At 39.4% G+C, this 18,309-nt stretch overlaps 1 protein-coding gene across 1 annotated transcript in view; it reads left to right on the top strand.

The window, feature by feature from the left end:
• LOC104960721 (collagen alpha-1(XXIV) chain) overlaps positions 1–18,309 on the top strand; it is a 64,365-nt gene that overhangs the window by 25,107 nt on the left and 20,949 nt on the right. Inside the window, exons 17-30 of the mRNA XM_010788878.1 lie at positions 2,224–2,277; positions 2,517–2,561; positions 2,767–2,820; positions 3,129–3,182; positions 4,609–4,662; positions 6,379–6,432; positions 6,516–6,569; positions 7,355–7,399; positions 7,793–7,846; positions 8,316–8,360; positions 11,528–11,581; positions 12,710–12,763; positions 14,194–14,247; positions 14,909–14,962. Coding sequence (XP_010787180.1) covers positions 2,224–2,277; positions 2,517–2,561; positions 2,767–2,820; positions 3,129–3,182; positions 4,609–4,662; positions 6,379–6,432; positions 6,516–6,569; positions 7,355–7,399; positions 7,793–7,846; positions 8,316–8,360; positions 11,528–11,581; positions 12,710–12,763; positions 14,194–14,247; positions 14,909–14,962 — 729 coding nt within the window. The remainder of the gene's footprint in view (positions 1–2,223; positions 2,278–2,516; positions 2,562–2,766; positions 2,821–3,128; positions 3,183–4,608; positions 4,663–6,378; positions 6,433–6,515; positions 6,570–7,354; positions 7,400–7,792; positions 7,847–8,315; positions 8,361–11,527; positions 11,582–12,709; positions 12,764–14,193; positions 14,248–14,908; positions 14,963–18,309) is intronic.

The raw sequence follows: 18,309 nt of genomic DNA on the forward strand, positions 1-18,309 counted from the left end.
GCTAGACACATCTGGATGGATGGGGTTTCCTAAACCTTCCCTTAAGCTACTGGCTGTACGTCATCAATTAGTGAAGACGCAGTCAGATATGAAACATGCACACACCATCTTTATTTTGTTTTTACAAAAACATGGATATCATCAAAATAAACCTTTAACTTGTAGAGCAATCAAAATATATAGAATCACAAGTCTGAAGTAAATGTACACATTTTTCACTATTCACATCATAGATAACTTTATATGGTGTGTGATGTGTTCATATTTGCACACATGCATGTACACACACGTATTTAATGATAACAAAAGAAAACACTGTGCAGAAATTCTTCCTGTGTTCTGCAAAAAGAAAATCTGAGATGGTGGGCTGGCTGATTTAAAGCCTACCTTGGAATGTCAATCTTTTCTACCAAAATAATTGTCAGATATGATTAGAGCCCATGTTGAGAGAGTGGACATTTGTGGTAGAATTCTTTGCTAATAGCATTAGTGTATTCGTGCTCACACTTTCTTGTACAACACTCGTTCTCCGAGTCATGTTCTTTCCATTTCTTTATTTTAAATGGATATGAATAGATTTTGTGGAAGAAATCTAAACACAATCAAGCATTGATACAAATACACAGTTAATGGTGGCCTCATGATTTTTATGCAGTGCAATAATATTTATTATGGAAATGGCCAATCTTTTGAAAAGCAAAAACAGCCCCCATAACAAATCTATTAGTATCAGTAAAATGCATTAATATATCATATTATGTTAAATATAATATCATCATTGCCTGTAAGTCCTTTTAAGTAATCAAACAAGTGAGCCAACATACTTACACCTCCTTAATCCTGTCCTTTGTGTAATTCATATTTACTCCACAGCTGAGTGATTTTGTCACAGGATAGATTATAGAGCTTTTATTTGATATTTAACACTCATTTTCACTTTCACTCATTTTCACACGCAATTACACAAAGTTGTAGCTTTCTCCACGTAATCAGAGAGCAGCGCAGAGAGTTGGTTCTGGTTTGCAATTGATGTGTTTCCCAGTGTGTGACTCAAGAACATTTGATGCAGCCAGACACTCATTAACAGTCTGAATGTAAATCAAAAGTGTTGTTGTTACGAGTGTGTACTGTTAACACACAACCACTCTAACCTCAACCAGTTTCATCATATTTACGATAAAATAAGGCCTGTGTGTATATTTATATAATCGCATGTTGTTGAGTTAATGATACATTTTATGCGCAGAGTTTTATTTGATTAGCTTTTCTGAGGTTACAGTGGTTGTGCTGAAACACGTGTTACAGGAATGCTCCAATCTGTTTTTTGTCAGGACTTTAATCACTTATCTCCAGTGTTGCTGGTTGAGATAATGGTTTGAATGATGATCCCTAACTGCCCGCCTGTCAGGCAGCATCCTGACAGCAGAGTGGGATGTACATGTACCAGATCCCTACTACTTTTTTAAAGGAAGTCATTTTCACTTTACAGCACGTCATGGTTCATGTGCTCTCTGTAGAAAGCCTCTCTTGTGACTGGCACATGTGATTTGTGTATGTCCTGCACATGTCCTGGATGACGTTAAGCCATGTGCTTTCACTCACACACCTCTAGCTACAACATTTTTGCTTATTGCCAAGCTGAATGATTGCGAGTTTGGAAAGAGAATTGTGCAGTAGTAAAATGAGTATCTTCTCCTGACTGTCTTGGAGTAAATTGCAACGTCTCTCTAGCTTTACTCCCTTCTCCATTACGTGGTATAACAAAGGAATCCATACCTATATACCAATGTGCAAAAGTTGTATTTACTTAATTTTGTTTCGTGTCTGACAACACAATATAATAGCTGCTGGGATGGTATAAACATTCACCAACTGCATGCTTGCTTGAAAAGGGTGTATTCTTGCTGTCCAGACACACATTCTGGCGAATCAATCCAATATTGGGGGCTGGCAGTGTTGAGCACGGCTAAGCCCAGGCCCATACAAATCAACTGGATGCACTGTCAACACAGCTTAGTTTTGTTGTTGGGATGTGACAGGAAGGCTCTGGGTTGGATTGTGAAAGTGTCAAAATAGCATCACTGCCAAGAAGAAATTGTAAACATTCAGTCTGAAAAAATCCATTGAGTGTCGGGCAACAAACAGGCCAGTATCAGAAAATTGTGTGGGTGTCTGTGTGTTATTGATACATGAATTCCATTGTGTACCTCCTTCCCTCTATAGGGGGACACAGGGCCTGAGGGACTGCAAGGCCTGCCTGGTCTGATGGGACCTCAGGTAAGTTAGACATTTGCGCCTGCAAATGCTCTAAATTATAGAAAAATACTTTACAGTACAGTCAAATTAAACCATTTAAATCTGTCCAAAATGTACTGTAAGTCTCTTCACCTCATATATGTAGTAACATCATATAAATGTATGCATTATCTGGTCTAGTCTGATTAGGATTCCTTACACAAATGTTCCCCTCCCCTCTCTGTCTCTCTAATTCTTCTACCCTCCTCTCACTGTGGCAGGGCCCACCAGGACGACAGGGCCTGCCTGGATTGAAAGGTGATAAGGTGATTTAAATATTTATATTATTGCAGTGTTTCTGTGTCTATAGACAAGCTCACATAATGATACATATTACAAGGGTTTTGCATAATGTTATTAGCATTATACACTACGATTAATACATTTATTTATATATATCTTATCTTCAGTCGTATTGTGATCACTGTGGCAGGGCAGTGTTATATCTCTGTATGATACTGTGAAATTTAGGCTGGAGTGGGACATATGGGCGAACCAGGAGAGATGGGGATCCAAGGTGACAAGGTACTTCTCTCCTCACACAAGCAAGATTTTAAGTAAAACACAGATGAACACCATCTGAAACGTATTGCAATTCATAGACAGATCATCAGACATTTGTTACACACACACACACACACACACACACACACACACACACACACACACACACACACACACACACACACACACACACACACACACACACACACGTCTTGGCATCTAATCATGCACTCAGTTATATGAAAATGGATAGGTAACACATCAAATGACACACACAGATGTTGTGTAAGACCAGTTTGAGTTTAAAGTGTTATGTCTGATTCTTTCAGGGGGATTCTGGTGTACCTGGTCCTGCTGGGCCGAAGGGGAAACCAGGACCACCGGTATGTTCGTGTGAGTGTGATATGTGTCTGTACAGCCAAGGGCACATGTGTAGACATTACTGAAAGTGTGTTTATTTGTGCATTTAATGCATGTTTGTATATTTGTGTGTGCATGCATGCCAAGCTTTACAGATTGTATACAACTTTTATAGATAAACCTAAGTAAACAGTAGGCTTCTGTGGCTATGAGGTTAAATCCCACCCTGAATAACATGTTGATGTGTCCTTGGGCAAGATAATCCATACAATTGATTCTGATGGCATGGCAAACGGCGTGTGAATGTTTGTCAATGGTCAGACTCCTTGAGCCGGGGGGCGCCTTGCATGGCAGCCCCTGCATCTGGATGAATGTGTGTATGGGTGAATGAATGCTGTATATATGAAAGTGCTTTGAAGAGTTGTAAAGTCTGAAAAAGCGCTTTATAAATTAACTCCAATTAACAATGTACTACAAAGACATTCAGAATTTGTTTACAAGTTGTTAGCTGCTTGTCAGTTCAGTCATCTTGGCTCAACTCTTTAGCTTTATTGTACACTTGCTGGTAGTTTGCTTCCATGAGAAAGGAAAAAAACTGAAGAATATATCTCCCTCCTTACATCTGAATTTGGGTGCATCAAACTCAAATGTAAGGAGCCTTTGTATGTCTGTTCTTTGATTTTTCCCGAAGAAAGTGCAGTGTCAAATGCTACCAGTTGAGATGTATCGGAGAAAATTATTAGTTGGGTTAATATGCTGTGTAAGGCATTGAGAGGGGACCCGCGTTAACTATTACAACAGCGATCAGCATGCTGGATACAGCTTACTCTCTATCAGTGTTTCTGGAGCTTGAGCATTTCTACTATATCAGAGCAGGTGTATTGCTCTGGAGCCAGGCACTGTCCAGTGTTGAGTGGTTAGGATGAGCGAGAAATCTGCATGAAGCCATCAAGCGGGTAGAAACCGTACTAGTTCTAAACAAGTCTTTAGTTTGTATGCAGCATCAGATGCAGTCTACTCATAAATCAGAATAAGAACAATGTTAAAAGGGTGTAATTTTATAAGAAAAATGTGTGTTCCTCCATGAGGTGTAAAAGTTTATCCAAACTCAGTTTTCAGTATTGTTTTGTCGAACTGATTTGTTTGCTTTTGAATTTAAGTAATCCCCCCCCCCAAATAAATAAAGAAAACGTTGTTTACTGTGTCTTTTAAAACGTAGCTGCACAACCTGCTCATACAAAGTAGAAAAAGCAAGCATTACTCACTATGAAGTGAGAGAGGGAGAGCACCGTTTAGCGTTAGGGGTTAAGGGTTAAGTGTTTAATGACTGGACAGAGTGACTTGAGTTTAGCCTTGATTCCTGATATCAGGTGTCCATGCTGCATCATACTGTGACTGATCACAGAGTGAACACAATATAATAATGGTGTGTTTTCTGTACTTCAAAAGGGTAAAATTGGTGAGATGGGGACACAAGGACAAGCTGGGCCCCCAGGACCAGAGGTAGGACACACTTATCAAAACTAATTATTCAATTTTTGATCAGTATTTTTTTATATCAAACTTATGATGGTTCCAGGTTCTCATATGTGAGGAATGTCTTTATTCTGTCAGTACATTTACTCTCTTAGAAGACATTTGATGACACCACCTTATAGATATTGTGATAACATTAATATATTTTTTTCAGTTTTATCAGCAGAATAATTGATTAATGATTTATTGATAAATGTTTGTATTGTTTTTGGTAATCCTCTAACATTTACCTTTAGAGCCTCCATTATACGTATTTGTTTACAAAAAAAAAAATCAAAGTCTTGCAGATTAAAATCATTTTTAATGAGCTCATTAATGCCCCTTCCCCCAGATGGAGAACATTGAAGCCTTCCTAAAGCACTACCATCAGATTACATTTTTTACTTTTTACCAAAAATGTAAATAAAAGGTTATGTTTGAAACTTTAGTGCGGGACTTTTAGACATCAATGAACTTCCGTTTCACTAAAGCGTTGCCAAACAAGATCACACAAATGCGTATAAAAGACCAACGCCGCCATGACTAGCTCTCTATTTTTCAGTATAATTGTGGTGTCTATTTAATGTGGCGACTTTCCTACGCTGGCGCAACAGCGCTGCGTGTTATGTCAATCAGAAAGGGCTGAATGGTTTGAAGATAGAGTGTAGCGAAAGCTGAGGTGTGGATTTTTAGTAGAAAAAACAAACTATAGGCCTCCTGCTGGGGAGTTGCAGCAAGTTCTGGCAGGCATACGTCTTAAGAACGCTTCAACAACGTTAGTGGTTTGCTCTCTCTGCCAGAGGGGGGAGACAAAAGTTGTACATTCCAGTTATAATAGTGTATTTTGTTGTGGTTATTCGTGAACACCATTTGCAACAGATAGTGACTCGATGACATTTCCTGTTTTGTCAGCTCTGGGTCAAAATGTATTCTTAACATCTCAAAATCTAAATAACAAAATAACAAAGAACTTAACACAACTCGCAAGAGAATTTAGCCTTTTTTGGGTATACTAAAGAGTTTCATAATGATAATCTAATACAATTCAAATTTAATTTTGTCTCACTAGCCCTGAAACGTACTGACGTCCATGTGTTGCACCAAAACGACACTAACCTTTTGTCCCTTGCTTTCCCTGTTCTGGCATCTCCCTCCAGCATGCCTGTGCTTAGGTTGTAGAAACGTAACCTTTTTTCAAATAGGTCATTGTTGATGCCTCCAATTATCTGAAAAGCGTGGAAAATGTCATAAGACACGCTGCAGTCAAACGTGCAACACCACAATAGGTCACAAAGGCCACATCTTACGTATCATTCTGAAATGATTGATTATGTAATGGCAGGCATGCCTGAAGGTATTCCGCTTCTATCAACTCCGTCGCGGTCCATCACTATTTTCACATCAGTTTTCAATAAGCCGGCCTACACACACTAGCGGTGTTAACCCAGTGTGATACAGTTTTATGCAAGATGCCTTCAGATATTTGCAAAAAGGAGCTGCTGCAGAACATCAACATACTAATACACCTACTTTATACCTGACAGTTTAATTCAGATTGATCTTACCCATCCTTTATGTACACAGAGATTCAATGAGTATATTGGATTTGTGGATGGTATCAAACACAACCAATTAGTCATGTGACTCATAACGGGGAAAATAATAAAAACATATGATAACACTTTAATCTCCTGATTTTGCAAGGGATTTCCCGGGGACATTGGATTACCGGGGCCTAACGGACCACCTGGACCGAAGGTACTCAACATCTCTCTCTGACTGTTTATTGATTCATTTCTTTTGTTATTCCGTTAACATTCATGCATCTGGCTGTGTTTCAGGGTTTGCAAGGTGCCAGAGGACCCCTAGGCCCACAAGGTCCACAAGGAACGCAGGTGAGACAATTCAACACCCAATTTATTTCCACAAGTCTGCTCGTTTCTTTAATCTCTATTATGGAAAGTAGAAATATGACACATCAAGGGAGTTCCATTAGATCATTAGTCTGAGGCAAGTTTAACCAACACAGCACTTCTCATTTACCGTCTAGTCATAGCTCAAACAGTGGCAGCCTAGATCCTTGTGGGAGTGTTCCTCTTTGCCATATCTCTCGGGGCATGTTCCACTGGGTGAAGTCATTATTCATCAATTGGTGCTAAGAAAAACAAAGCTTAAAGTTTTCCAGCAATGGAAAAAAGCGTTGTGCGTTGACCGCATTTTGAAAGGCGTACAACGGACACTTTTCAAATGTGCTGAACGTTACAGTATTTATCTGGCAACTGTTCACAGAGGTGTAATTAGCCAATGTGTTCTACTCCTCTCACACACACTTTCCAGGTATGATCTCACAACAACTCAGTCATAGAAAACAGAGACCAAAACTGTTTGATTCCTGACAGAATAGACACGGAAAGTATCTTTTTAGATCTACTCAAGCTACTTGAGTCCAAAGACAAAATTGGATTACACTTATCTGACAGCTGTGTACAGAGGCTAGGGGAGGACAGGGAGGGAGGAAGTAGACCTTTAATATTGTGAGTTGACAGTCATGCTAATGGAATGCTAATGTTACTGTGGGTGCATTTCATCACGTGTTGACTCTTGTGTATATGTGAGCATGTGTTTGTGTATGTGTTTATGTTTGCAAATATCTGTATGTGAACAACACTGTGATCTGCAGGGTGATGAAGGACCACTCGGCCCACCTGGCAGCGCGGGCCCTACTGTAAGAACCTCTGGACTTGCATACTTTGTATCTACACACATACACATATAAGGATCGAGGGTGTCGTTTTTCTCATACTGATATTCTGAACAATGTGTGCTTTTGTATTAGCTGTAAAGTGTCTCTACTGTAGGCTATTTTTATTATATGTACAGCACTTTGGCTTGACCAAAAATCGTTTATAAATGTGCTATATAAATAAAACTTGATTTGATTTGATACAAACAAAAAGACAACATGCACACGAATTGAGCGTTTCGGGGGGGTTTAAATAAAACAATTCACTTAGATGTTCTGTCTGGGAGCAGCTTGGATGAGATGTGATGGATATATATCTTTTGATCATTACGTTTGTGTTTGTTTTTTTGTGTGTGTCTCTGCCTGTGTTTATAGGGAAGACCCGGAAGGAAAGGCTTCATAGGCGAACCTGGCCCAGACGGTTTAGAAGTGAGTCTAAATCTGTATAAGTATATCTGAATGCCATCATCTGTAGAACATTGACAGTCGTATGGCTTGCCCTCTCAGTTTTGATTATAATAGCTATCAGTTTCTTCACAGTTTTCTTTTACCTAAGAAAACCCCAGCATTCCAGACTCAATCCTCGCCCTATTTTATTGCATGTAATTTGCTTTGGAACAAACCACAAATGCAGTGCAAAGATCATTATATCTTGTGTTTCAAGATTTTATTACTGAAAATGTGTCTCCATGTTTGTGACCCATGTATTGCCTATTCTTACTGTGTTGTAAACACGCTCTTAATTAAGCCGGAAAATGATTTATTCTGTGCGTGTGTGTGTGTGTGTGTGTGTGTGTGTGTGTGTTGTGTGTGTGTGTGTGTGTGTGTGGGTGTGTTTCTTTGATCCCTTGATCGCAGAAAACTAACCAGCACACTGTTTAATGTTTTCTGATTGCAGGGAGAAAAAGGGGACATTGGAAATGTTGGAAAAATCGGACCACAAGTGAGTTGCTTCCACAGTAGTAACATTCAGGAGATTAATTAACAGCCACCCTGCTGTTAAGCTTCACATTAAATCCCTCTTTAAGATAGTTATCGTGGAGTCTGTGATGTAGCTTTTAACAGCTTTAGTTCCTTTACCTAAAGGTTTTAATGGTTTTCCTCAGATTAACGTACATTTTACACTGAGAGGATGAAGCAATGCCTCCATAGTTAATTGAAATAAAATCTTCAGTGTGGCAACTGTTGAGGAAGTCGCAGGGTAATCCTTTGATGACTTGGTGTTTTTGTAACCCACTGTTGATGTTGAGAGAAGTTTGAATCTTCTCCATCCACCGAATAGCGTTTTTATAATGGAATTAGCAGAACACCACAGTAGAACAGAAAGAAAGTCACATCATTTGGGTTTCAAATGTTTTGAAGCGTGGGTTTGATGCCCGAGAATCATATTTGTGGTGCATGACGTCCACATAATAACTTCAGTAGAAAACATTGTCAAAACATGTTGTTCTTGTCCAACAAGTGGCTTTGCATGTCTCCCAAAACATCTGTTAGGATTGTGCCTAAATGTACCAATGAGCAGCTAAGTCACAGTTTCATGTCTGTCTTTCTTTTTAACGCTTCATTTAATGCTTTATACCCAGCACAAATACTCTAGAGAATTGTTGGGACATGTTTCCGCTTTGCTAACGCACACAACTGCTCGGAACATCCAAAGTATGTCCGTCCTTCCCGGAGGCCCCTTAATGTTAATATTTGCATTCTGTGCATAGTGGAGGCAACCAAGAGGGCCGTGTTCCACTGTGTTGCTGGAGTCCACATATGAGAGGGATTAAGCACTTACTCAGTAGAGGGGCCTTTGAAGCCAAGAAGGAGCCATGGGGCTATGCAGAGAAAAAAACCCCTCTAAAACATATGGAGGCTGTAATGGATGCCATTACATCACTTTCCAAATACATTTGCTGTGTAAAAACTGAGATTGACGGTTGTTGACTAGCGCAGGTTAACCAGGGGTCGAAGCAGCTAGGCCGCAGGTCGCTTGTCTTCATCGAGTTCCCCTGTATCACCAGGGGGGCCCCCCCCATAAACTTTTTCAAGTGAGATTTTATTGGAGGTTTTTATAGTTTTAGCCAATTTAAATTGACTGCTGAGTGTTCCATTTTGAAGTCACACTCCAGTCCACAGTGAATAAAACATGGATCAGTCATCAATTACCAAAGCCAGCCACAGGTGTGCTTTGATATATAGTTCACATGTCAACCTCTGGGCTTTTGGCTTTCAGTGACTCAGTGCGTACTCACATATGTGAACCAAAAAAGAGGCATTTGTGAGGGAGAACCTTAATACTTTCAACATTAAGTGACGTGGGCTGTATTTCTTCTCTTACCTTAAAGATAATGGGTATACCAGTACTTTAGTAACTCTAGCTGTGTCAGAGGAAACAGAGTACCTTCAAACGGTACTGTTAAAGCTCCCACGATCATGTCTCATGGAAACCCCTTTAAAACCATTTCCATTTGTTAAAGGATACAGTGTACCACTTTGTGTTCTAATTAAGGGATTTGAGGTAGATTTAGAGCTCCTGTTCCCAGGCCTGCAGGCTGCATCCCCTCACAGACACTCTGCTACTTAGGATAATACCATTTGGTGATGATGCATGACTAACACTTTGAGCTATGAGCCTTTTGTAAGGGAGTAGCAAATGGAAGAACAATCTTATTGTGTTTATAACAGTGGTTTGTTTCTTAGCTATCAGTTTGTCAATCTGTTATGTTACTCTCAGTCTCTCGCTGTCTCTCTCTTACTATTTCCCTCTTGTTCTCTAGACACAGAGAGATACAGAAAAATGAATAGATGTAAACAACAAGAACATTAACTTTAAAGTTATGTGCCAAAAGTCAGAATAGCACCGATGTACAAACGTATAACCTTTTGACTATGTGGATATACGGTATATCTTTCTACAACATGAAGCACAGCAATTGGAAGACTTGGACCTCACAACAGGAGAGAGCCGCAGTCTGACGGCGCTGGCTTTCGTGATTGGCGAAAAGTGAAACCACGCTCTGAAATCGGGCAATCCTATGAATTATTACAGTAACACTGTTATTAGGTTCAGATGTTCTTAGTGATTGCCATGTCCCGCTACCTCAGTGCACGTGCTGTGCTGCTGTAAAACTTGCACTATTGTGAATTTGGGCCAACTTGTTACGTTTGAGTGCATGTTATTAGTATTTGTTTACACTTTGTACTTTAAGTGTAAACACAAAACAGTTTTCAATCAAAGCAAAAAAAACAACATTTAAAGGGACGAGACATGGTTTTAAAAGTACCATTATACACTCTGGCTGTTTGTGTATCCAGCCTGCCATTATTCCTGCAGTTGGTATGGAACTCCGGTAGAAAGGCTGGCTCTGGTCCAAACCTCAAAGCCTGTCCCGTACGACTGGTCTGGATTTAGTTACGCTCCTCCGATAACTCTCATTTTTATATTAGCTGAAGTTTTTCCTTTACTCAATAAAGTGTCTTTTTGAGGCCATCTGTATTGAGTTGGTTTACGATGTAACACTATCATGCCCTAATCCCAATCACTGACATTCTGCCCGAGTCATGTTATTCTTGCTTAATGATGGTTTAGTTCCACACTTCACAAACACTTAAGAAAACATCACGGTTGCAACCTTTTTGTTGCTCTGGTAGTTCATTAATGAATCATACTTTATTATCCATACCATATTAATTGTCAAAACAGTTTTATAATAACAGTGGGCCATAATTACTGGCAAATAATGATTGTTTTCTGCTCTTGCTTTATGTTTCTGTCGTATTGTTTATTAGAGCATGAATTCCCTTTACACCTTGTAAGACGCCTACATTTATAAAAGATTCAAAGTAAAAAAGCATGTATTCTATGTAAAACCCTTTTTTAGAAGTAGCCCTAATAAAAGTGTATTGTAAATAAATGAAGATTTAGAGTGCAATTCAATTTAGTGATGCCTTGCGCTGCAGAGGTCATCCCGCATGACATTGTTATCAGATGATCTCCTTTATTCAGGGTTTCATAAGACATTAGAGAACAACCCTTAGATGAATGAAGATCCCATCATCACATTGACATACTTTCTCTTGATGTGTTTGTGTTGAACCCCTGTCCTCTGTTCTCCTCTCCAGGGTCCAATAGGCCTCATTGGGATTGCTGGGGTGATGGGAGTTCCCGGTGAAAAGGTAAGGAGTGTGTTTCTCTGTCATTAGGCTGTCCGTCAGCATCAGCTATTGCTTGTCAGCAGCAGAACCCTGTAATTTGGGCTGTGTTAAGCAGCCATGGCTTGAGGCACCAGAGGGCCCAAAACACATACTTAGATAAATACTCACACCCGCACATCCACATCAATAACAATATAGTCAAAGACTTGTCAGCATTATTGCCTCTCATCCCTCAACCCCCAGCTGAAGCAAACAAGGTTAATTTGAGGGAAAATGTCACCTGACGACAAATTGGTCTGTCGCTTTATGTCAGAATATGTCCTGATTGGGGTTGTTAGACACATTTATGTAATCTTCTGTTTATATTCACACAATAATACAAAAGTAGTAAAATAACTCATGATGCATTCTTAATGTTCAGTTTCCGATGCCTCTCAGCTAAAAAAAACAAAAAAACAATTTAAAGAGCTTTGCATTTGTTCTGCTCAGTTGAACTTATTTTACTGTCAGTTTGGGTGTTGAATGTTAACACTGCCCCTCTCTCTATTTCAACCCGTTTCCCTTTCTGCGTGTCAGAACATGTTGTTGTGATGTTGTCTGCTTGTCAGACTCTGAGCTATCCTCCACCCTCTCTTACGCAGAATCCCTACTGTATGAGCACCAGCCGTACCCTGACAGCCCACACATATCTTTTACATTTTTTATGTAGATATTATATAATTCAATACCATATTTTGGTTTAGACTTTTCTTTCCAATACATATTCTGCTCATTCTTTGATAGAAGTCCAACAAGAACTCAGGAAGTGAACTTGTACAGGCATGAGTGCTGCACAGTTTAAGGGGGACTAAAGCATCACTGACACAAGTGTTAGAGGGGTTAGAGCAGAGACCTAGGCAGCTTAACTGCTCACCCCAAGATACTTTTACTTTGAACACACTGTGCCACCAACTGGGTTTTAAAGTACCTTCTCTCTTTAAACTCCACTCAACCAGCTGTCATATTCTGCATTTGAGATGCTGCTCTCCAGTTTCATGACTCCTTATTAGGTTAGTGCATGTGAGGTTGTGTTGGGTTTTGTGTGTGTTGAGCTTTCAGGTCATAGTTTAATGATCAGCTCTCTTTCTGTCTTGCTGTTTTTCCCCCCAGGGTGACCGAGGACCAGCGGGCCCAACAGGTCCAGTCGGGGAGAAAGGGCCAAGGGTAAGTAGAGTCTCTCAGGATAAACTGCCTCTTGTCTCAGAATTAGTAAACCCCAGAGACAAATTGTATCCTGTATATTCAAGTACTTATCAGAACTTGAATATATTGTTCAGTAAACGGATGACTGAGGAAGACAAGACTTTTCTTATTTACAAGGTTTATTTCGGTTTATTTCATGGAAATGAAAGCAAACTCTCTTGGCCTAAAAGGATCCAGACTCCTCAATGTTGTAACCTTTTTAGATACTAATCTTTGCAAAATGTAGCTGTGTCAAATTGGTTTTCCCCCAGCGGTGGTGTTGATGGGGGTGAAACAAAACAGCTTTATGTTAGTCAGTGACTAAGGTTTATAGACCCTGGATGTGGATCTGTTGAAAGACATTTTGCTATCCTGTGTCTGTCCTAAACATTTTAGTCAAATCTCTCTTGCTATGATGAGACCTGTGATATATCTAACTAACTGAACCAGCGTTGTTGGTCTATCAGTTAAAATGGGACTGATAAGGCTCCCAGTGTGAAATTCATTCATCAGGTAATTTATTCTGTTAAACAGTTTACAAAATAAAGGTATGAGCACTCTCTCATACCGAAAAAGAGCTACAGTATACCTGCACACACATATCTTGTTTAATATTTGTATATTTGCAGGATAATAGTTAAGTTAAAGATTGTTAGCCCACACAGTTTTGAGCAAGATGTGTTGATGATTTGCATGAAAATGCTTTTTAGGCAGTGTTGATTCCCAAGGGAATAAACGCTGCTGTCCAGGATTCCTCACTGTACCTGGGGCCTTAAATTAACTCCCTATCTGGGACTTTGGGCCCCGGGCCTGACCTAGCTGGCTCGCAGGCTGAGAGATTGTCTGGCTGGATGAGAGGATGACTAATCTGGTGGCCGGCTGGTTGAATATTTAGAGGATTAAATCACTGCTGGTCCGTGTGCTTGTTTGATTCTGAGAGAGAGTTTTGTGACTTATGTAAGAACTTCTTACGACTTTGTGGACCACATCAGCGAGGAGTGACAGTCTTTGGGCTGTATCACCATTGAGTTCAATGATCATGTTACAAGGTTCTGTTTCTGTTTAAAGGCAGGGATCCATATTTCCTGGAAAATATCAGCCGCTTTTGTCTATACTTTCTTTGTCATCATACTCCTCAGTTGATTATCACAGAAAGACACTGGGTACTGTGATGAGAAACCACAACACACAGCTGTTTTTCTTCCTCGCAGGGATGGAACATATCCTTGAACAATGTAATGTAAAACACAATCCCAATCATTTCCCAGTACAGATGTCTGCCAGTTTTGCGGTTAATTAAATACATACAGAATACCACATTAGTAAAGCACTACCCTTATAGTCCTAAACATTGACATGGCTTCTTCTTGTCTGCCCTTCTTTAATGTTTGTATTTTCTGTTTTGATCTTAGGGCTATCCGGGGGTGCCAGGCGGTCCAGGGGACATAGGCATGCAGGGGCAACCTGTAAGTGCCATACCCTCACCACCACTATGCATTCCCAAAAAGTGACTGTTTTCATTGGAATGATTGCTATAAATCTATATTTGCTATATGGTTTAAAAAGATTGTGTACTACTTGCACACCACCGGATACAGCTTGTTAACTTGTTTTTGCTGAGGATTATGTTTCTCTTTCTTTGAGTCATACACACATTAGCACTAAATTGACGGAGAAGCTTGGAAGACTTGACTCTCATCTTGCCTACTCAGGGTCTTGGCTGAAAAGAATAAACAGCTAAATGACCAGATTAACTTGAACTGAGTTGGATGAACATACTGATGGTTTTTGTAAACGCATAAAATGTAAGGGGGGATTTGAATCCGTTTTCATGTTTCCCACAATGTAGTCTAGACTTTATAAACAGCATGAACTGGCAGATTGTTCAGTAGCTCTGCTGAAGCTACTGAAGCTTTTGTAAAGCATCCATCAGGGCTGGTGTTGTTGTGTGTTTAAAGAAGCATGGAGAAATGTATGCCCTGTTTAGTTTGTGTAAATATTCTGACAGTATTTAATTTTTGTCCAACTGCACCATGTCAAAGAAACATGAACATCGTCCTAAACTACTTCTCCAAATCCTAATCCCGTCCCTGATGTCCATCTTGTGGTTCTTGTTATCGCTCACAGGGTCCAGCGGGGCAGACGGGGAGTCCAGGCACTGCTGGGTCAAAGGGAAGGAGGGTAAGAGCAGTCTTTGAGGCATTATTACTACGAGTCCTTTGAATGTTGCTGTGAGCCCACATCCACTCGACATCTCATGAAATCTTCCCCTATAAGATCATTGGTAGTCTGTTTCACATCACAACTCCAGTCCCACAAACCAAAGGTTAAAGCAATTAAAAGACATATGTTTATCCTTCCAATTGGTCTGAGCTTCTTTACAACAGTTTCGTATGCGCCATGAATCACATGTTAAAGTAATGTTAAATGGAGAGGTAATACTAGTGAGACATCGTGTGGCTGAGAGGAGAATGACACCTTACTCAATTTTCAATGGCAGTATGAATAAAGACACAACTTAAGACATTATTTTGTTTAATTATATGAATAGTTTATGAAAATAAGTAATATCTCATCCTAAAACACATTGGGCAATAAAACCATAATTTAAAGAATGTGACATTTTCATTAAAAAAAATTTCATTTTCATTAAAAAAATATACTCTGTTATTTTATTTGGTACACCTTGGGGGTTGGACACAGTTATGGCACAACCTGTACTACTACTTTGAAGTATAATAGTTATCTCTCAAATGTAACTTGTACTGACACTTAATCTTTGTTTCAAGATGGTTCATGTTTAAGTTGACTAATATTTTAACTCTTGTACAGTTTTTATTGCTCTAATAATATTTCCCTTGACCATACTATAGATCCTGGCTCAATAGAATCAAACTGTTTAGTATTGCCTTTAGCCTGTGAAGTTAAAGCAGAGCAATTAAGCAGCCTGTCAGCTCTAACTGCATGCTTGTGTTTTTTACGAGTGCGGTTCACATTGTGAGATCATTCTAATAAAGATGGTATTTAATGTATTTTAGTAGGAGAGCAGCTTGATGGTGTGCAGAGGGCACTGCACACCACCAGAAAACGAAAGCTTACACTATCTGATTCTTGTATCAGTGTTTTGCTTCTTTTAGACAAGGTTAATATAATAAGAATTAGTGCTAAACCCAGTGCCTTTACTTAGTCATATACTTATTGAAAAATATTACAAAACTAAATTAATTTCATGACTGAAAAATACTTTTTAGAATCATTTCAGTTTAGGCAAGGCAGGTGTATTAGGAGGCGCAGTGGATAGAGCCTTGGTCTTGGGATCAGATGGTCACGCCACTGCAGTCAACATGTCGTTGTGTCCCTGGGCAACACACTTCACCCCAAATTGCTCCTGTGGGGATTGCCCACAGTATTGAGTATGTAAGTCGCTTTGGATAAAAGCGTCTAACAAGTGACATGTAATGTATTAAAATAGCACATATCAACACAAGACGATTCTAAAAGCATTACAGAAAACATTAGAAGCATTAAGGAAGAGTGCAACACATTCACAATATAAAATGACAACTAAATGTATTTCAAAACGTTCACAAAAAAGCCGAAGGTATTGCAATAAACAAACTAAATAAGAATATGACTGGTAGAAAATACAATAATTAAAGTCACAGTGTAAGATATTAATAGTTATTTGATTTAATAGAAGGCTGTGGTAAAAAGAAAAGTCTTCCAATTTAAAAGAAGTGAGAGATGCGGACCTGCAGTGTGCTTGGAGTTTGTTCCATATGGAGCAGTGTTCTGCTTTACTTTCTCAATCAAAAACGTCAGTCGCCGTTGACTGTCATTAATTAATGTATCCCTGAAACAGTATCTGTACTGTAGTAACAGTGGCCAAAACGCTTAGTCCAGAAGTGATGGACATGTGCATTTATTTATTTAGTTCATAAATATTCAGATGAGCTATTATCTTCATCAAAGAATATTTGGCACTGTAATAAACTGTTTATTTGTACCATATTTTCCAGTGTGGATTGTACTGTATTGCGTGCATGTTCACCGGGTATGATAGTATCCGGGAAACATGTGCTTATCCTGCCTTTCATTTACAGTAATGATTCCTAAAAGGATGGCTTACGTGCACTTCCCCCAGGGATAGTCTGCCTAACAGTTCAATGGTAAAGCTTTCTTTCTGATTAAATGTGAGTTAATTTCAGTTGAGCAAGAACATGCAAGAGAAACGCTTACACACCAGTTGAGTGATGCATACTGCCGCACTTCTTCACACACTTCATCAATCCTCTGTTAGTCACTTCCTTTAATCCTCTGCTCCCTTTTTTCAAAGCAAAGCATATGGTAGCTCTTAACATGCCCCTGCTTGGGTTGTTTACTGGAATCCATACATGTGTCTGTGGTTGCATTTCCTGTCTTGCTGAGGTGAGATATAATAACCCTCAAATCCTCCCACTTCCTCATTAGTGTTTCTTTTCCATTGTGGGTTTCAAATTGTAAGATTTCACAAGTTTAACTGGTCCATAATGGATAATATGCCTCGACAGTCACATGTCCCCCCTCCCAGCTTTTGGAAAAGATTTCAAATTAAAACGTAAAGAAAGCAAAAAAGAAGTGCTGCACAGCTTCATTCTTATCATTTTACCCTCTGAGCTATAAAAGAACAAGTCATATCCTGGTTGGCACACACCTGTACTACTTCTAAAGCTTTTTCTTATTTTGGGAAAACAGTATACTGCCACTGGATTATGAAAAACGATGTCTCCCCTTTTATCTAATGTATCTAAGTCAAACTCCTCTTTCCCATTTCAATGATCACTCACAGTGGAATGAACCCTACCAATTGAGAAATGTTCCTGTAGACAAATGGTCTGTAATAATGTCAGTTTTTACTCGGGGATAAGCAGTTGTTGAATTGGCTCCATTTAAGAGTGTTGAACTATTCTGCAGACTGTTTATTATTAAACATTCAGACTAACTGGACAAAACATGTTAATGATGGTAATGACTTAATATCAACCTTTGACCAGAAACTGTGTTTTCTTAGTTAACAAATTGAAAGGACTCAATAAAACACTGAAAAGGATGGACAACGTGTTACAGTAGCATTGGTCACTTGGCAGAAAATATTGCCTCATTGTCTTTTAAACGGTCACTGGAAAAGATTTGAGGGAGATTAATTAAAGGAAGAACGAAAGCGATAGAAAGATAAAGCGGGTTTTGACGGCCTGGAAGCTTAAAGAGAGAGGAGTGACCTGAAAGGGACGGGAGTGAGACAGGAAGCCAGAGGCTCAGACCAAACAGGAACTGAACAAGGGCCATCAGGGCAAATATAAAGAGGGGGGGAGACCAGATGGAAACAAAAGATGAAAGTGGAAAAGTCCTGAGGACGAAAACGAGGGACAGGAAGTAAAAGGGGCGGGTCTTGTTGTATTTACAGATTGTTATCTGTCACTCTACCTGTGTGGTATAGCTCCATTGCTGGGAAGCCTCTGGAATGTTTGTGGAAAAAAAACAAAAATGTC

Source organism: Notothenia coriiceps, unplaced genomic scaffold (assembly GCF_000735185.1).
Source record: "Notothenia coriiceps isolate Sejong01 unplaced genomic scaffold, NC01 NC01_scaffold00032258, whole genome shotgun sequence".
NCBI lineage: Eukaryota > Metazoa > Chordata > Actinopteri > Perciformes > Nototheniidae > Notothenia > Notothenia coriiceps.